The sequence below is a fragment of the Gouania willdenowi genome, chromosome 8 (assembly GCF_900634775.1).
Source record: "Gouania willdenowi chromosome 8, fGouWil2.1, whole genome shotgun sequence".
Classification (NCBI taxonomy): Eukaryota; Metazoa; Chordata; class Actinopteri; order Blenniiformes; family Gobiesocidae; genus Gouania; species Gouania willdenowi.
Window position 1 is genome coordinate 23,475,436 of NC_041051.1, and position 21,213 is coordinate 23,496,648.

General features: G+C 32.2%; 1 protein-coding gene across 4 annotated transcripts in view; it reads left to right on the plus strand.

The window, feature by feature from the left end:
- The window catches only part of LOC114468851 (junction plakoglobin-like), a 70,993-nt gene that overhangs the window by 44,046 nt on the left and 5,734 nt on the right, over positions 1–21,213 (plus strand). For all 4 annotated transcript variants that reach the window (XM_028455970.1, XM_028455971.1, XM_028455972.1 and 1 more), the window contains 5 exons: positions 834–1,035; positions 1,127–1,271; positions 2,366–2,469; positions 4,487–4,606; positions 5,699–5,917. In XM_028455970.1, the coding sequence (XP_028311771.1) occupies positions 834–1,035; positions 1,127–1,271; positions 2,366–2,469; positions 4,487–4,606; positions 5,699–5,917 (790 nt within the window). The remainder of the gene's footprint in view (positions 1–833; positions 1,036–1,126; positions 1,272–2,365; positions 2,470–4,486; positions 4,607–5,698; positions 5,918–21,213) is intronic.

Below are 21,213 nucleotides of genomic sequence, written 5' to 3' on the forward strand. Positions count from 1 at the left end.
GACATTAGCAGACCCCCGCCACCCTGAAAAAGGAGAGAAAGGGTTGATAATGGATGGATGAAGAACAGAATAAGTGACAGAGCTTAAAGCTGCTATCCTGAGTTCCTGAGAAACGTCTCGATGTCCCGCCCAAAACAGCCTCAATTCCTCCCACTGCCTCTCCCGATCTACCAGAAGCCAAACTTTTCTGCACGCGCATCGCAGAACAAAACAAGGTCGCATTGAGTCGCATTGATATAGGTCTATGGGTCAGATGAGCACCAAAATCATATTTAACTGTTTGCTGTTGTGACGCACGACCTTGTTTCCGTGCACAGTTCCGCATTCACTTTGATTGACAGTCTCAAAAACAGGAAGCCGAGGCCGATTGGCTGGGCCATCATGGCGCTCGTTTCCATGTGCATAGGGGTCTATAGGACGAAGGAGGGACTTATATACATTAATGTATATGAATGACCACCGGCAGTAGACCATAGTAAAAGACTAGTTAGGTATTTTTTCGCATTTCAAGAGAATCATACATAAACATAGATTTCTCAGAAACTCCGGATATTAGCTTTAAAGACAGTTGTTCTTGTTTTCAAAATCAAAAATAAAGGATGATCTGAAGGTGTAAGCTTTGCTGGTTTTATAAAATGCATTGACTTTTGAAGGTGAGGACATTTAAAAGGTTTTTACACATTCACCTTTTCTATTCGTCAGCCTGTCCCTCACAGACTGTGTCTGATTGAGGTCAGCTAAAGGTCACTTATTGCCTAATGCTCCTTGAAATGACTCACTCTGTCCTTTTTCCCCATCCCTCCCTGTGCTCTGTTGCTGGTCATGTGACGCAGCTCGCCAGTGGAGTCTGTCCTATTTTACGCCATCACGACACTGCACAACCTCCTGCTGCACCAGGAGGGAGCAAAGATGGCTGTGCGTCTTGCGGACGGGCTGCAGCGGATGGTTCCACTGCTTAAAAAGAGCAACCCTAAGTTCTTAGCTATCACCACAGACTGCCTGCAGCTCCTGTCCTATGGTAACCAGGAGAGCAAAGTGAGGACCAATGGGACACGGCCAGGAAATCACTAACGCTTTTATTAATCTGATGTCACACACATTACATTCCCCTCTTCCTTCTTTTCAGCTTATCATTCTAGCCAACGGAGGTCCAGAGGGTCTAGTGTTCATCATGAGGAACTACAATTATGAGAAGCTTCTTTGGACCACCAGCCGTGTCCTCAAAGTGCTGTCAGTGTGTCCCAGCAACAAACCAGCAATAGTAGAATCTGGTATGTAAATACTTTAGAATGTACCTGTAATGAGGTTTACCTGCAGTGATATGAAATATCATTGATAATAACAGAGCTTATTTTGTTTTAAAGTCTTTGTAGAGCAGGCAGGAGGAGACAGGTGACAAACAAATGGTGGCTCCAGTGAAGCTGGTGGCTGAAGTCCACAGACTTTTCTAACTTATTCTCTCTACAACTTGTAGACAGGTGTGACAAATTCTGCCACCATTTTGTTGACGACAAAAATGGCAGCCACAGTGTCTTCCTGACGAGCAGGTTCTCCTCGTCCAGGATGCTCAACAAGAACTTTTAGCTAGCTTAAATAAAAAACACCTTGATTATGGGCGGGGCTCCTGGAGCAGTTAAGACACGCCCAGTCTATACTTTAAAATCTCCAAAGAACAATCCATGCTTTGCTAACTAGCTACTCAATACTCACTATAGCTCTTTACTCACAATAATCTAAGTCCAACCTACAACCCACACAGATTGTTGCGTCCATAGGTAATAGTTTTTATCGAAGAGGCGGAGGTAATAGTGACATAAGAAGCCACCAACATGTCACAAATTACCATTCTCAGCCATTAGCAAAATTAAAATGTAATAGCTGGGTTTCAAACCATAAAGGGCAGTTACTCTTACATTTTAACTACTAAATGCACCAAATTAAATACTTTGGCTAAAATGTCAAGAGTTGGACAATACATTTATTTTCACAAGAAGAAAAAAAGTGATTTTGTGCTCTAGATGTCTAAAAAGTCTTTTATTACACACATATATATATATATATATATATATATATATATATATATAATCCTTTATGCTTAAAGGGACCTCAAGTAAATTCAATTTGTAAGCTCTATCAAAAGATTTGTGAGCGGACCATTTAGTCCGCTCACATATTTTGTCACAACACAAACGTGTTGCTCTACAATGACTTTTACAGAAAACAAGCTTATTATTACATTTGGTGTTTGAAAGCGCTACAAGTTAAATCCATTACAGGTATCCTTTAAATGAGAAGGTGTGTCTAAACTTTTGACCATTAATGTTTAAACATACATGTGTGTGTATCTCTGCTGTTGTGTGCTCAGGAGGAATGCAGTCTTTGGGTCAGCACCTCACCGGCTCCAGCCAGCGTCTGATCCAGAACTGCCTGTGGACACTGCGTAATCTCTCAGACGCTGCGACCAAGCAGGTACAATTAAAACAGTCTCAACAGGACAAAGAAGGAAGCTAAATATTTCTGCATTGGCCATGTTTTATATATTAACAGAACAGTAAAATAGCTTATAATAAAAGTACGGTAAATGTGTAAGAAATGCAATAACATAATAAATGTAAGTAAGTATATAAGATTCTGACAGTAATGTGATGTGTTTTTTACATTTGTATAGTATAGTAATATATAAAATTATACGGAGAATGTACAAAATGACAACGAAGAGAGAATAAATGCCTCCAAAAACATACTTAATTACTAAAAAGGTTTATAAAAATGCACAAAAAGGCTACATTTTTTTTAGGAAATCTACACGACAGCAAAAACACTCAAAATGCATCCAAAAACATTAAAAAAGTTTAGAAAAATGCACAAAACTATCCAAACAAAAAAATAAAGGAAAATATACTAAATGATGGACCTTTGTGCAATATTTGGTGACCGTTCACACATTGGAATTAAGAAGAAGAAGAACACTCAGGATAGCAGTGGTTCCAGCCTTTCCCCCAATGGCAACAAAACAACAGAAATACAGACTTTATTTCATCACCCTCAAAACTAAAGTGTCCCTCAGATCAGATATAATCACATGTTTGTAGCCCCGCCTCCTGCAATAAAAGTTGCTCATCTCTGTCTTAAAGGGGACACATCATGCTAAATCCACTTTTTTAGCCCTTAAATGCATTTTGTTGTATATTTAGAGTGTTTAGAAGTACAGAAAAGTTCAAATTAATCTCTTCAGGTGCTCCGTTGATATCTTTATATTCTGTTTTGGTCATATTTTTCAATCTGTTTCGATTTTTCTGTTCTCTATTACGTTTTTTGAACAATAACGTCAGCGGAACTGCCAAATTAGGACATCGACTCCAGGCCCAACACTTTGAGCAATCCGCCATTTTTATTTCTCGCTTTTATTTTGTAAGTCCAAGCTCAAGGATGCCCAAGTTACGAGAGGATAAGTCAAAATGTTTGGTTGTTGGATGTAGTAACCCACACGCTTCATTACAACGTGTCCCAGCATCAGAACCTTTTCAAAGTGCCTGGTTGAGTTTTATTTTTCACGGAAATGTACCCACATCTGTGGGTAAGGTCATTTTTGTGTGCGCGAAGCACTTCAAGGATGACTGCTTCAGCAACCTACGCCAGTATAAAGAAGGATTTGCCGAAAGACTTTGTCTGATTGAGGGTTCAATTCCTTCTATCTTTGGAGACGACGAACAGAGCACTTCGGTAAGCTGTAAATAAAACTAAAAAGTGTGATGATAAGACGTCCCTGTCATTGTTTTGTTAGCATTAGCAGTTGCACCGTCTTCATATGTTAGCGCTGTGTGCTCGTTTTAGATTTTTGATGATACGGCCTACGTGATTTAATTTAAGTCTAAAGTTTTCATTAGTCATTTCATTTTGACGTTTTTGTCTCCGAAAAGACTGTATTAAAATGTATTTTGTGATGTTAGCTTGGCGCTAGCGTTAGCTCGGTGCTTGTGTTTGCTCACTTGTTAGGGTTCTGCAGGTTCATCATCTTCATTTTCATCTCGCTCCACCGGGTCAGACTCTGGCTCAAACATGTAAGGCTGGATGGACAAGTCTTCTGTTGTTGACATTTTGTAAATAACGTGTGAATAAACATTTTCTGCACCGCTACATAATCGTATCTCTTCTATCAAACTACATAAATGGCCGAACAGGGTGGAGTTGAACCGAGTGTCACCTCTGCAACCTGGAGAGGGGGCGGGGTATGAAGTGTCTCATTTGCATTTAAAGAGACCACACCAAAACGAGTTGCTCTCAGAAGCACATCAGAAAAGAGGTAGAAAAGCTATAATAATGAGGAATTCAGACCCAAGCATTGCAGTTCTGCTTTATATAGACCACAACTGTATGATTTATATGTAAAAAGGAAGGATTTAAAAGCATGATATGTCTCCTTTAAAGTGTTGCAGGTGTGAGAATATGAGTTGAAGCCCATTATTTGCTCTCCACCTCTCCACAGGAAGGTCTCGATGGTCTCCTGCAGATCCTGGTCACCCAGCTGGGCTCAGACGATGTGAACATGCTAACATGTGCTACGGGAATCCTGTCCAACCTCACCTGTAACAACTCCAGGAATAAGGTCTCATCTGTCACACATTTATACTTTATGTTCATCAGTGGGACTTCATTCTAAATGTGTAGTCAGTTGAAAAATGAAATTGGTTAAGTTGTTTTGTAAAGTTCTGCAGTGGTTTTATGGTGGAGTGTTTTATTTTATTTGTTCATACAAAGCTTCTAAATCAGTGTTAAACTATTTTATATCTCAGCAGCCACATACAGTTCAAGTAAAATCATGATTGATTAATAAATTCTAAATGTATGTCTTTGAAAAAAAACAAAAAAAACTATTGATACTTTATTAAGATTATGACATGTATTGAACTCTCCTTTTACAACACAAATTGTATATTGTATATTGAACACATTTGGACACGTGTATCTGGGAAATCAAATCTATAAGCTATTATGTTTATGAACAGAATAATGTGTGAAAATGGTATTGAAATGATGTTCAGTGTGCTCAATGTGAAAATCTACATCACATCGACCAAATGCAAACGAAAATGGGAATTATAGAAGAAAAAAACATTTCGTTCATACAAATTTCATTTGTATGAATTTATATGTAACTGGTTGTGAGAAATGTGCAGCGTTTGAGTTATATGGAACAAATAAAATAGTGAAATACTAATAATGAACTACATTGTGACAACGAGGGCTGAATAAAGAGCTCTGACAGGCCTTGAGTTCTATTTGATTACATTGAAATAAAGGCATCGCAGTTAATTTTATTACTTTCTCATATCTTCACATCTTTTCTAGACGGGCATAGCTGTGTGTGCTGTAGATGTGTATATGAAAAATATCATCTCCAGCAGCTTTAAAATATGTTTTACAAACAAAATAACCAAACCAAGGCCACTTTAATAATCTGTGATTATTATAAACGTTAGTTTATAGCAAAGGCTCAGGGCTTTATTACAGTAAAGTATACAAAAAAAAAACACTTAACATTATTGAGTTCTATAAAGGGCTGGACAGATGACTACGTCTGCACTTTAATTAACAGCAGCAGCACAATATCAATATGTTAATATTGATATTGTGATCAACACACACACACACACACACACACGGGTTGTAATGCGTTGCCGTTCTTTGCCGTTCACAGACTCTGGTCACTCAGTTTGGTGGCGTGGAGTCTTTGATCCATGCGGTGCTCCGTGCAGGAGAGAAGGAAGACGTGGCTGAACCTGCGGTCTGCGCCTTACGCCACCTCACCTCTCGCCATCAGGACGCCGAGCTGGCCCAGAATGCTGTGCGGCTGCACTACGGTGTACCTGCCGTGGTGAAACTGCTGGGACAGCCGCACTATTGGCCCGTGGTGAAGGTGAGCCTCACTTACATCAGACACACCCCTCACATCAGATACGATCACAGCTCATGGCCCCTGCTGTGATGAAAGTCGACCATCTTTGAATATTTCCAGGTTAGTGATGGTGATATTACCTTGACTTACCAAACAGTCTGTATTTATTTGAGCTGGGATGTGTTATTGACTGATCCAAATACTTCATAGAAAATGAACCAAAGCCAGTGACTCAGTTTGGAAAACTGTTTAACTGTATCATTCTTCCTTTGATATTATTATTATTATCTTTTGAAATTAAAGTGTGCTATCGAGACCTTATTCAATGTTTAGGAAGCTTAACCCGATACTTCATCATTCATCAAGGAAATACTCTTCTGTTGCTATTTTTTTAATCCTTTTTTTAATAATGTGATGATACCTTTTCTCTGTATTTCTATAGTTGCTTTGTTGAGGCTCCAATGATTTAAAAAAGGCTCTAAAACAGAAATGGTTAACTTTAATCACATGTGATTCTGATCTGAGGGTCACATGATCAACATGCCCTTTGATGCCTTTTAATTTGTTTTGTATTTTAAATGTTTTTTTTTTTTTTCTTCTCGTGTGTTGCTATGTGTTTTATTTTTGTCTGCACAGCGCTTTGGTTGTTTTAAAGTGCTTAACAAATAAAGGATTGGATTGGAGGGAACATTAATGTCAGCATCAGAATAACTAGCAATCAGAGCATTAACACAGGAGTGTGTGTTCTTGGAGTCATTTTGTGTGTTTTTGTTGTAAATTTTGAGTCAACTTGTGTTTTTGATGTTGTTTTATGTGTTTTTCGGAGTCATTTTTGTGTATTTTGTTGTTGTTTTAAATATTTTCCAGTTGTTTGTTCGTCATCGTCTTGTGTATATGTAATTTTGTGTAATTTTGTTGTCATTTTTATGCATTTGTAATGTTCTATGGTTTTTTGTCGTTCTGTATATTTTTCTTTCTTTGAGTGTTATGAGTCATTTTGGATATTTTGTTGTCGTTTTGAAAAGTTTTCAGTTATTTATTTGTAGTCGTCTTGTGTATACGTAATTTTGTGTAGTTTTGTTTTCCTTTTTATGTATTTGTAATGTATTGAGTCATTTTGTGTATTTTTACTGGTTTTCTTGTATTTGTCCATTATGTGTTTGAGTCCATCCATCAATTTCCCGACCTGGTCGCTCTTTTTCGGGCTCACAGGTTATGTTGATGCCTATCCCAGCTGTCACTGGGCACTGGGCGCGGTACACCCTGGGTGCCAGTCTATTTCTTGGTTTTACTTTGGCGGCTGCACAAAATTAGACTAGAGGTTGCCATTTGCCGACCTTTGCTCTAAAAGCTCAACCGGATAACCTGACTTACATTTCTTATCATGCATCACTTGGATAGGACATGGGCAGTGACAGACCGTGAACGATTGAGGGGAGATATAGGAGATGGGAAACTGCAAGATGAAGAAAAGTGTTCCTGCTTTCAGCCTCCAGAGGCTCATTAGTGCACAGTGTTTGCACAGCGTTTGGATGACTCCCACAGCAGTGAGGCGTTTTTATTATAGTGGTTAACAGACTGCTGACTTCCTCTGATGAAGCAGAGCTTGTCCACCTTCTGCTGATCGTGATCGTCACGACAAACGTTGGAGGACAAAAAAAAAGCTGAACATCATGTCAGTTTGAGTGTGTGCTGAGTCAGCTGCTTCACAAAACACTGGAATAACTCAGAGAGAAAACTTCCACTAGGCTCAGATATATTGATCATTGGACCAGGATAATTTACACTTCAATTCAATTCAACTTTATTGATATATCGCAAATTACAACAAAGTCATCTCAAAGCGCTTAACAAAATATAGAGTCCATTGTAAGAAGGAAAGAACCCAACAAGATCCACATGAACAAGCATTTAGTGACAGTGGGAATTAAAAACTCCCTCTCTTTTATAGGAAGAAATCTTCAGCTGAACCAGGTTCATCCGCTTCGACTGGTTGGGTTAGTGAACAGAAGGGCAAACAATAGGATAGAAGGATAGTCCATCCGAGTGTCCCAGATCTAGTTGAGCGGCGAGCCATCGATCCGGAATTGTCAGCTCCAACATCAAGACACCTGAAACAGAAAAGTGAGGAGAAGGCACAGACTGCAGGAAAAACATGATACACTATGATACACTCCTTCCTAGTGGCTGGGTTAATATTAAACGTCTTGCGGCATCCTCCATGCAATGAAATGCCACCGCTATAGACAAGGTTTCGTCTTGTACTGGTCACACGTAATGATATATGGGGTGGACATCAGTGTAAATGGTGTGAAGCAGTGTGAGCAGTATGATGGGTTTTCAGAGGCTTGGAAGACATTTACATCCCATTAATAACCATACAGTAGGTCACAATATGGACACGCATCCAGATAAAATTCAGTGGGATAATTGAGCAACCAATTCGACATAACTGAGTCAAATTTCAGAAAGATTGATAAATTACAAAATGAGATTTTTTTTGACGTTTCACCAATGTTGAGAGATAGAGATTTTTCCATTTTTCAAGCTGTTCCAGAATCCGTAAATTGATCCAGATCCCCTCCAAAATGTAATGTAATCTGCCATGGTCTAAAGTCTTTGTTTGGTTATCGTTTTGTCAAAGTCTGCAATGTACTTTGAAAGTAATCCTGCTAACAAACAAATAAACAAACAAATAAATATGAGCTCCAGTCAGACACATGCACAGAAACACCCCCAGCATTTTTGCCCTGGATGTGCCCACTTTTTCTTCATTCATCACCATTTAAGAATAATAATAACTCTTAAAAACGAGACCCCTGATGGTGTTGGTGTCACTGAAAACATTGTGTTGCTATTGACTTGAAGTTTGCTCAAAATCAAACCAAAATAACTTTATAGTATCTGTGATTTCAAAGCCTTGTCCCTCTGTTTACTGGTGTTTGTTAAGTTTACGAACAGAGAGATACTGAGGGACCAACAAACCACAGTGAAGTAAAAGAGCTGACCAATGACGACGCTGCAAAGTAGCCAACTCTAACTCAGATGCTTTATCTTTATTTAGATTAATCAGAGCAGAGTTTTGATACATTTTTTAGTTAGAATGTGTTTTCATTATTTTAAAAAGAAGATTATATGGCTTTGTTTGGTCTGTTTTTGTCTGCTTTTGCCTGTTATTCATTTATTTTATCAATTTGATGTGTTTTGTATTTCAATCTTATGTATTCATCATTTATTTATAGAATATAAGAATACGGATTTTATTACTAATGAAACACATGGTCATATGGGCTGTACATATTGCCTTTTTACTGCTTGTGCTGTAACCTGTGATCTATATTTTTAACTGCTGTGTAATGTACATGTGCTATGGTTGAGTTATTTTAATGAACTCCAGTGTTTGTGCTTTATGATGTGGAAGAGGAAATGACTTTATGAGGAGGCTTCCCCGAGTCTGCTAATGAAAGAAAGGGGAATTGCTGTGCTGTCCTGAGTTTGATTTGAAGCCAAAAACATTGCGACTTTTTTGTTTTTTTAGGCTATAGGGGCGTGTCCAGCTGCTCGTTACCATAGCCTTATGTAAAAAAAAAAAACTTTTCTATTTTTATGCCTTACGATAGCCTTACCTCAGATTTTTGGTGTTTGTCATATTTTTGCCATTTTATGTCTTACTATAGCCTTATGTAAAAAAAAAAATCAAAACTTCTATTTTTATGCCTTACTATAGCCTTATACGGTATCCTTTTTAGGTGTTTGTCATATCTTTGCATTGTTTATGTCTTACTATAGCCTTATCTATGGTGTTTGTCATATTTTTGCATCTTTTATGCCTTACTATAGCCTTACCTCAGATATTTGGTGTTTGTCATATTTTTGCATTTTTTTATGTCTTACTATATCCTTATATCCTTTTTTTTGGTGTTTGTCATATTTTTGCCATTTTATGCCTTTCTATAGCCTTATGAAAAAAAAAAAAAACTTTTTCTATTTCTATGCCTTACTGTAGCCTTACCTCCAATTTTTTGGTGTTTGTCATATTTTTGCCATTTTATGCCTTACTATAGCCTTATCTAATAAAATAAATAAAAAAAATAAAATAAAAACTTTTCCATTTTTATGCCTTACTATCGCCTTATCTAGAAAAAGAAAAATCTAAACTTTTCTATTTTTATGCCTTACTATAGCTTTCCCTCCTATTTTTTGGTGTTTGTCATTTTTTTTTTTGCCATTTTTTACCTTACTATAGCCTTATTGAAAAAAAAAAAAACTTTTTCTATTTTTATGTCTTACTATAGCCTTATATCCTTTTTTGGTGTTTGTCATATTTTTGCATTTTTTATGCCTTACTATAGCCTTACCTCAGATTTTTGGTGTTTGTCATATTTTTTTTTTTGCCATTTTATGCCTTACTATAGCCTTATACGGTATCCTTTTTAGGTGTTTGTCATATCTTTGCATTGTTTATGTCTTACTTTAGCCTTATCTAAAAAACAAAAAAAAAAAATCAAAACTTTCTAATTTTATGCCATACTATAGCCTTATGTTAAAAAAAAAAAAAAAAAAAAAAACTTTTTTATTTTTATGCCTTACCTCCAATTTTTTGGTGTTTGTCATATTTTTGCCATTTTATGCCTTACAATAGCCTTATGAAAAAAATACAACTTTTTCTATTTCTATGCCTTACTATAGCCTTACCTCCAATTTTTTGGTGTTTGTCATATTTTTGCATTTTTTTATGCCTTACTATAGCCTTACCTCAGATTTTTTGTGTTTGTCATATTTTTGCCATTTTATGCCTTACTATAGCCTTATCTAATAAAATAAATTAAAAAAAATAAAATGAAAACTTTTCCATTTTTATGCCTTACTATAGCCTTTTCTAGAAAAAGAAAAATCTAAACTTTTCTATTTTTATGCCTTACTATAGCTTTCCCTCCTATTTTTTGGTGTTTGTCATATTTTTGCATTTTTTATGCCTTACTATAGCCTTACCTCAGATTTTTGGTGTTTGTCATATTTTTTTTTTTTTGCCATTTTATGCCTTACTATAGCCTTATACGGTATCCTTTTTAGGTGTTTGTCATATCTTTGCATTGTTTATGTCTTACTTTAGCCTTATCTAAAAAACAAAAAAAAAAATCAAAACTTTCTAATTTTATGCCTTACTATATATAGCCTTTTATCCTTTTTTTTTTTTTTTTATTTTTTTGGTGTTTGTCATATTTTTGCATTTTTTCTGTCTTAATATAGCGTTATGTAATAAAAAATTTTTTTCTATTTTTATGTCTTCCTATAGCCTTACCTCAGATTTTTGGTGTTTGTCCTATTTTTTTTTTTTTTTTGCCATTTTATGCCTTACTATAGCCTTATGTTAAAAAAAAAAAAAAAAAAAAACAACTTTTTTTTTTTTTTTTTTTATGCCTTACCTCCAATTTTTTGGTGTTTGTCATATTTTTGCATTTTTTTATGTCTTACTATAGCCTTATGTAAAAAAAAAAAAAAAACTTTTCTATGTGTTTGTCATATTTTTGCCATTTTCTGTCTTACTATAGCCTTTTATCTTTTTTTTTTTTTTTTTTTTTTTTTTTTTTTGGTGTTTGTCATATTTTTGCATTTTTTATGCCTTACCTCAGATTTTTGGTGTTTGTCATATTTTTGCCATTTTATGTCTTACTATAGCCTTTTATCCTTTTTTTTTTTTTTGGTGTTTGTCATATTTTTGCATTTTTTATGCCTTACTATAGCCTTACCTCAGATTTTTGGTGTTTATCATATTTTTGCCATTTTATGTCTTACTATAGCCTTTTATCCTTTTTTTTTTTTTTGGTGTTTGTCATATTTTTGCATTTTTTTATGTCTTACTATAGCCTTATGTAAAAAAAAAAACTTTTCTATTTTTATGCCTTACTATAGCCTTACCTCAGATTTTTGGTGTTTGTCATATATTTTTTTGCCCTGTTTAAGTATATGCATTATATTTGCAGTCATTTTAAGGGTCTAATGATGGTCCTAACTCAATTTTTTTTTTTTTTTTGAAATTTTTGAAAAAATATGCCTTGTTATAGCCTTTTGATTTTGGGTGATTTTAATTTTTTGTGCCTTACTGTATTCTTTGCCCTGTTTAAGTATATGCATTATATTTGCAGTTGTTTTTAGGGTCAATTGATGGTCCTAACTCAATTTTTTTATTTTTTTGAAATTTTTGAAAAAATATGCCTTACTTTTGATTTTGGGTGATTTTAATTTTTTGACATTTTTTGTGCCTTACTGCTTTCTTTGCCCTGTTTAAGTATGTGCATTATATTTGCAGTAGTTTTTAGGGTCTAATGATGGTCCTAACTCAATTTTTTTTTTTGAAATTTTTGAAAAAATATGCCTTGTTATAGTCTTACTTTTGATTTTGGGTGATTTTAATTTTTTGACATTTTTTGTGCCTTACTGCTTTCTTTGCCCTGTTTAAGTATGTGCATTATATTTGCAGTAGTTTTTAGGGTCTAATGATGGTCCTAACTCAATTTTTTTTTTAGAAATTTTTGAAAAAATATGCCTTGTTACAGCCTTACTTTTGATTTTGGGTGATTTTAGTTTTTTGACATTTTTTGTGCCTTACCGCTTTCTTTGCCCTGTATAAGTATATGCATTATATTTGCAGTAGTTTTTAGGGTCAATTGATGGTCCTAACTCATTTTTTTTTTTTTTTTGAAATTTTTGAAAAATTTTGATTTTGGGTAATTTCAGTTTTTTGTCTTTTTTTGTGCCTTACTGCTTTTTTGCTCTGTTTTGGTATGTGCATTATATTTGCAGTAGTTTTTAGGGTCTAATGATGGTCCTAACTCAATTTTTTTTTTTTTTAAATTTTTAAAAAATATGCCTTGCTATAGCCTTACTTTTGAATTTGGGTGATTATAGTTTTTTGACATTTTTTGTGCCTTACTGCTTTCTTAGCCCTGTTTAAGTATGTGCATTATATTTGCAGTAGTTTTAAGGGTCTAATGATGGTCCTAACTCAATTTTTTTTTTAGAAATTTTTGAAAAAATTTGCCTTGTTACAGCCTTACTTTTGATTTTGGGTGATTTTAGTTTTTTGACATTTTTTGTGCCTTACCGCTTTCTTTGCCCTGTATAAGTATATGCATTATATTTGCAGTAGTTTTTAGGGTCAATTGATGGTCCTAACTTCATTTTTTTTTTTTTATGAAATTTGTGAAAAAATATGCCTTGTTATAGCCTTACTTTTGATTTTGGGTAATTTCAGTTTTTTGTCATTTTTTGTGCCTTACTGCTTTTTTGCTCTGTTTTGGTATGTGCATTATATTTGCAGTAGTTTTTAGGGTCTAATGATGGTCCTAACTCAATTTTTTTTTTTTTTTTAATTTTTGAAAAAATATGCCTTGATTTTGATTTTGGGTGATTTTAGTTTTTTGTCATTTTTTTTTGCCTTACTGTATTCTTTGCCCTGTTTAAGTATATGCATTATATTTGCAGTAGTTTTTAGGGTCTAATGATGGTCCTAACTCAATTTTTTTTTTTACATTTTTGAAAAAATATGCCTTGCTATAGCCTTACTTTTGATTTTGGGTGATTTTAATTTTTTGACATTTTTTGTGCCTTACTGCTTTCTTTGCCCTGTTTAAGTATGTGCATTATATTTGCAGTAGTTTTTAAGATCGAATGATGGTCCTAACTCAAGTTTTTTTTTTCTTCGAAATTTAAAAAAAAATATGCCTTGTTATAGCCTGACTTTTGAATTTGGGGGATTTAAATTTTTTGACATTTTTTGTGCCTTACTGCTTTCTTTGCCCTGTTTAAGTGTGTGCATTATATTTAGATTAGTTTTTAGGGTCTAATGATGGTCCTAACTCAATTTTTTTTTTTACAAATTTTTGAAAAAATAAGCCTTTGAATTTGGGGGATTTTAGTTTTTTGTGATTTTTTGTGCCTTTCTGCTTTCTTTGTCCTGTTTAAGTATATGCATTATATTTGCAGTAGTTTTTAGGGTCTAATGATGGTCCTAACTCAATTTTTTTTTTTTAAATTTTTGAAAAAATATGCCTTGTTATAGCCTTACTTTTGATTTTGGTTGATTTTAGTTTTTTATAATTTTTTGTGCCTTACTGTATTCTTTGCCCTGTTTAAGTATATGCATTATATTTGCAGTAGTTTTTAGGGTCAATTGATGGTCCTAACTCAATTTTTTTTTTTTTTCAATTTTTGAAAAAATGTGCCTTGTTATAGCCTTACTTTTGATTTTGGGTGATTTTAGTTTTTTGACATTTTTTGTGCCTTACCGCTTTCTTTGCCCTGTATAAGTATATGCATTATATTTGCAGTAGTTTTTAGGGTCAATTGATGGTCCTAACTTCATTTTTTTTTTTTTTATGAAATTTGTGAAAAAATATGCCTTGTTATAGCCTTACTTTTGATTTTGGGTAATTTCAGTTTTTTGTCATTTTTTGTGCCTTACTGCTTTTTTGCTCTGTTTTGGTATGTGCATTATATTTGCAGTAGTTTTTAGGGTCTAATGATGGTCCTAACTCAATTTTTTTTTTTTTTAATTTTTGAAAAAATATGCCTTGATTTTGATTTTGGGTGATTTTAGTTTTTTGTCATTTTTTTTTGCCTTACTGTATTCTTTGCCCTGTTTAAGTATATGCATTATATTTGCAGTAGTTTTTAGGGTCAATTGATGGTCCTAACTCAATTTTTTTTTTACAAATTTTTGAAAAAATAAGCCTTTGAATTTGGGGGATTTTAGTTTTTTGTGATTTTTTGTGCCTTTCTGCTTTCTTTGTCCTGTTTAAGTATATGCATTATATTTGCAGTAGTTTTTAGGGTCTAATGATGGTCCTAACTCAATTTTTTTTTTTAAATTTTTGAAAAAATATGCCTTGTTATAGCCTTACTTTTGATTTTGGTTGATTTTAGTTTTTTATAATTTTTTGTGCCTTACTGTATTCTTTGCCCTGTTTAAGTATATGCATTATATTTGCAGTAGTTTTTAGGGTCAATTGATGGTCCTAACTCAATTTTTTTTTTTTTTTTCAATTTTTGAAAAAATGTGCCTTGTTATAGCCTTACTTTTGATTTTGGGTGATTTTAGTTTTTTGTCATTTTTTGTGCCTTACTGCTTTCTTAGCCCTGTTTAAGTATGTGCATTATGTTTGCAGTAATTTTTAGGATCTAATAATGGTCCTAACTCAATTTTTTTTTTTTTTGAAATTTTTGAAAAAATATGCCTTTTTATAGCCTTACTTTTGATTTTGGGTGATTTTAGTTTTTATAATTTTTTGTGCCTTACTGTATTCTTTGCCCTGTTTAAGTATATGCATTATATTTGCAGTAGTTTTTAGGGTCAATTGATGGTCCTAACTCAATTTTTTTTTTTTTTGAAATTTTTGAAAAAATATGCCTTTTTATAGCCTTACTTTTGATTTTGGGTGATTTTAGTTTTTATAATTTTTTGTGCCTTACTGTATTCCTTGCCCTGTTTAAGTATATGCATGATATTTGCAGTAGTTTTTAGGGTCAATTGATGGTCCTAACTCAATTTTTTTTTTTTTTTAAATTTTTGAAAAAATGTGCCTTTCTTTTGATTTTGGGTGATTTTAATTTTTTGACATTTTTTGTGCCTTACTGCTCTCTTTGCTCTGTTTAAGTATGTGCATTATATTTAGAGTAGTTTTTAGGGTCTAATGATGGTCCTAACTCAATATTTTTTTTTAGAAATTTTTGAAAAAATAAGCCTTACTTTTGATTTTGGGTGATTTTAGTTTTTTGTCATTAATTGTGCCATACTGCATTCTTAGCCCTGTTTAAGTATGTGCATTATATTTGCAGTAGTTTTAAGGGTCTAATGATGGTCCTAACTCAAGTTTTTTTTTTGAAATCTTTGAAAAAATATGCCTTGCTATAGTTTGACTTTTGTATTTGGGGGATTTTAGTTTTTTATAATTTTTTGTGCCTTACTGTATTCTTTGCCCTGTTTAAGTATGTGCATTACATTTAGAGTAGTTTTTAGGGTCTAATGATGGTCCTAACTAAATTTTTTTTTTAGAAATTTTTGAAAAAATATGCCTTGTTATAGCCTGACTTTTGAATTTGGGGGATTTTAGTTTTTTGTCATTTTTTGTGCCTTACTGCTTTCTTAGCCCTGTTTAAGTATGTGCATTATATTTGCAGTAATTTTTAGGATCTAATGATGGTCCTAACTCAATTTTTTTTTTTTAGAAATTTTTGAAAAAATAAGCCTTGTTATAGCCTTACTTTTGAATTTGGGTGATTTTAATTTTTTGACATTTTTTGTCCCTTACTGCTCTCTTTGCCCTGTTTAAGTATATGCATTATATTTGCAGTAGTTTTTAGGGTCAATTGATGGTCCTAACTCAATTTTTTTTTTTTTTTTTAATTTTTGAAAAAATATGCCTTGTTATAGCCTTACTTTTGAATTTGGGGGATTTTAGTTTTTTATAATTTTTTGTGCCTTACTGTATTCTTTGCCCTGTTTAAGTATGTGCATTATATTTGCAGTAGTTTTTAAGATCGAATGATGGTCCTAACTTCATTTTTTTTTTTTTATGAAATTTGTGAAAAAATATGCCTTGTTATAGCCTTACTTTTGATTTTGGGTAATTTCAGTTTTTTGTCATTTTTTGTGCCTTACTGCTTTTTTGCTCTGTTTTGGTATGTGCATTATATTTGCAGTAGTTTTTAGGGTCAATTGATGGTCCTAACTCAATTTTTTTTTTTTTTTAAATTTTTGAAAAAATGTGCCTTACTTTTGATTTTGGGTGATTTTAATTTTTTGACATTTTTTGTGCCTTACTGCTTGCTCTCTTTGCTCTGTTTAAGTATGTGCATTATATTTAGAGTAGTTTTTAGGGTCTAATGATGGTCCTAACTCAATATTTTTTTTTAGAAATTTTTGAAAAAATAAGCCTTACTTTTGATTTTGGGTGATTTTAGTTTTTTGTCATTAATTGTGCCATACTGCATTCTTAGCCCTGTTTAAGTATGTGCATTATATTTGCAGTAGTTTTTAGGGTCTAATGATGGTCCTAACTAAATTTTTTTTTTAGAAATTTTTGAAAAAATATGTTTTGTTATAGCCTGACTTTTGAATTTGGGGGATTTTAGTTTTTTGTCATTTTTTGTGCCTTACTGCTTTCTTAGCCCTGTTTAAGTATGTGCATTATATTTGCAGTAATTTTTAGGATCTAATGATGGTCCTAACTCAATTTTTTTTTTTTAGAAATTTTTGAAAAAATAAGCCTTGTTATAGCCTTACTTTTGAATTTGGGTGATTTTAATTTTTTGACATTTTTTGTCCCTTACTGCTCTCTTTGCCCTGTTTAAGTATATGCATTATATTTGCAGTAGTTTTTAGGGTCAATTGATGGTCCTAACTCAATTTTTTTTTTTTTTTTTAATTTTTGAAAAAATATGCCTTGTTATAGCCTTACTTTTGAATTTGGGGGATTTTAGTTTTTTATAATTTTTTGTGCCTTACTGTATTCTTTGCCCTGTTTAAGTATGTGCATTATATTTGCAGTAGTTTTTAAGATCGAATGATGGTCCTAACTCAATTTTTTTTTTTGAAATTTAAAAAAAAATATGCCTTGTAGTCTTACTTTTGATTTTGGGTGATTTTAATTTTTTGACATTTTTTGTGCCTTACTGCTTTCTTTGCCCTGTTTAAGTATGTGCATTATATTTGCAGTAGTTTTTAGGGTCTAATGATGGTCCTAACTCAATTTTTTTTTTAGAAATTTTTGAAAAAATATGCCTTGTTACAGCCTTAGTTTTGATTTTGGGTGATTTTAGTTTTTTGACATTTTTTGTGCCTTACCGCTTTCTTTGCCCTGTATAAGTATATGCATTATATTTGCAGTAGTTTTTAGGGTCAATTGATGGTCCTAACTCAATTTTTTTTTTTTTTGAAATTTAAAAAAAAATATGCCTTGTAGTCTTACTTTTGATTTTGGGTGATTTTAATTTTTTGACATTTTTTGTGCCTTACTGCTTTCTTTGCCCTGTTTAAGTATGTGCATTATATTTGCAGTAGTTTTTAGGGTCTAATGATGGTCCTAACTCAATTTTTTTTTTAGAAATTTTTGAAAAAATATGCCTTGTTACAGCCTTAGTTTTGATTTTGGGTGATTTTAGTTTTTTGACATTTTTTGTGCCTTACCGCTTTCTTTGCCCTGTATAAGTATATGCATTATATTTGCAGTAGTTTTTAGGGTCAATTGATGGTCCTAACTCAATTTTTTTTTTTTTTTGAAATTTAAAAAAAAATATGCCTTGTTATAGCCTGACTTTTGATTTTGGGTGATTTTAATTTTTTGACATTTTTTGTGCCTTACTGCTCTTTTTGCCTTGTTTAAGTATGTGCATTATATTTAAAGTAGTTTTTAGGGTCTAATGATGGTCCTAACTCAATTTATTTTTTTTAGAAATTTTTGAAAAAATAAGCCTTGTTATAGCCTTACTTTTGATTTTGGGTGATTTTAGTTTTTTGTCATTTTTTGTGCCTTACTGCTTTCTTAGCCCTGTTTAAGTATGTGCATTATATTTGCAGTAATTTTTAGGATCTAATAATGGTCCTAACTCAATTTATTTATTTTTTTAAATTTTTGAAAAAATATGCCTTTTTATAGCCTTACTTTTGATTTTGGGTGATTTTAGTTTTTTGTCATTTTTTGTGCCTTCCTGCTTTCTTAGCCCTGTTTAAGTATGTGCATTATGTTTGCAGTAGTTTTTAGGATCTAACGATGGTCCAAACTGAATTTTTTTTTTTTAGAAATTTTTGAAAAAATAAGCCTTGTTATAGCCTTACTTTTGATTTTGGGTGATTTTAATTTTTTGAAATGTTTTGTCCCTTACTGCTTTCTTTGCTCTGTTTTGGTATGTGCATTATATTTGCAGTAGTTTTTAGGGTCTAATGATGGTACTAACTCAATTTGGTTTTTTTTTTGAAATTTTTAAAAAATATGCCTTGCTATAGCCTTACTTTTGAATTTGAGTGATTATAGTTTTTTGACATTTTTGTGCCTTACTGCTTTCTTAGCCCTGTTTAAGTATGTGCATTATATTTAGAGTAGTTTTTTGGGTCTAATGATGGTCCTAACTCAATTTTTTTTTTTTTTAGAAATTTTTGAAAAAATAAGCCTTGTTATAGCCTTACTTTTGATTTTGGGTGATTTTAGTTTTTTGTCATTTTTTGTCCCTTACTGCTTTCTTAGCCCTGTTTAAGTATGTGCATTATATTTGCAGTAGTTTTTAGGATCTAATGATGGTCCTAACTCAATTTTTTTTTTTTTTTTAATTTTTGAAAAAATATGCCTTGTTATAGCCTTACTTATGATTTTGGGTGATTTTAATTTTTTGACATTTTTTGTGCCTTACTGCTCTCTTTGCTCTGTTTAAGTATGTGCATTATATTTAGAGTAGTTTTTAGGGTCTAATGATGGTCCTAACTCAATTTTTTTTTTTAGAAATTTTTGAAAAAATAAGCCTTGTTTTTGATTTTGGGTGATTTTAGTTTTTTGTCATTAATTGTGCCTTACTGCTTTCTTAGCCCTGTTTAAGTATGTGCATTATATTTGCAGTAGTTTTAAGGGTCTAATGATGGTCCTAACTCAAGTTTTTTTTTTAAATCTTTGAAAAAATATGCCTTGCTATAGTTTGACTTTTGAATTTGGGGGATTTTAGTTTTTTATAATTTTTTGTGCCTTACTGTATTCTTTGCCCTGTTTAAGTATATGCATTATATTTGCAGTAGTTTTTAGGGTCAATTGATGGTCCTAACTCAATTTTTTTTTTTTTTTGAAATTTTTGAAAAAATATGCCTTGTTATAGCCTTACCTCCAATTTTTTGGTTTTTGTCATATTTTTGCATTTTTTATGTCTTACTATAGCCTTACCTCATATTTTTGGTGTTTGTCATATTTTTGCATTTTATGCCTTACTATAGCCTTATCTATTAAGAAAAAAAATAAATAAATCAAATCTTTTTTTATGCCTTACTATAGCCTTATACGGTATCCTTTTTAGGTGTTTGTCACATCTTTGCATTATTTATGCCTTACTATAGCCTTATCTAGAAAGAAAAAAAAAAAATCAAAATTTTCTAATTTTATGCCTTACTATAGCCTTTTATCCTTTTTTTTTTTTGGTGTTTGTCATATTTTTGCATTTTTTTATGTCTTTCTATTTTTATGCCTTACTATAGCTTTTCCTCCTATTTTTTGGTGTTTGTCATATTTTTTTTGCCATTTTTTACCTTACTATAGCCTTAATGAAAAAAAATAAATAAAAAAAAATAAAAACTTTTCCATTTTGTACCTTACTATAGCCTTATTGAAAAAAAATAAAAAATAAAAAAAACCTCAGATTTTTGGTGTTTGTCATATTTTTGCCATTTTATGCCTTACTATAGCCTTTTATCCTTTTTTTTTTTTTTTGGTGTTTGTCATATTTTTGCTTTTTTTATGCCTTACTATAGCCTTACCTCAGATTTTTGGTGTTTATCATATTTTTGCATTTTTTTTTATGTCTTACTATAGCCTTATGTAAAAAAAAAAAAAAAACTTTTCTATTTTTATGCCTTACTATAGCCTTACCTCAGATTTTTGGTGTTTGTTATATTTTTGCATTTTTTATGCCTTACTATAGCCTTATATCCTTTTTTTTTTTTGGTGTGTCATATTTTTTGCATTTTTTATGCCTTACTATAGCCTCATCTAAAAAAAAAAAAAAAACTTTTCTCTTTTTATGTCTTACTACAGCCTTACCTCCAATTTTTTGACGTTTGTCATATTATGCCATTTTATGCCTTACTATAGCCTTATCTAAAAAAATAAAAAATCAAAACTTTCTATTTTTATGCCTTACTATAGCCTTACCTCAGATTTTTGGTGTTTGTCATAATTTTTTTGCCATTTTATACCTTACTATCGCCTTATGTAAAAAAAAAAATGAAAAAAAAAAAAAAAAACTTTTCTATTTTTATGCCTTACTATAGCCTTATATCGTTTTTTTTTGGTGTTTGTCATATTTTTGCATTTTTTATGCCTTACTATAGCCTTACGTCAGATTTTTGGTGTTTGTCATATTTTTGCCATTTTATGCGTTACTATAGCCTTATCTAGAAAGAAAAAAAAGTATAAACGTTTCTAGTTCATGCTTTACTATAGCCTTACCTCCTATTTTTTGGTGTTTGCCATATTTTTGCACTTTAATGCCATACTATAGCCTTATTAAAAAAAAAAAACTTTTTCTGTTTTTATGCCTTTCTATAGCCTTACCTCCTATTTTTT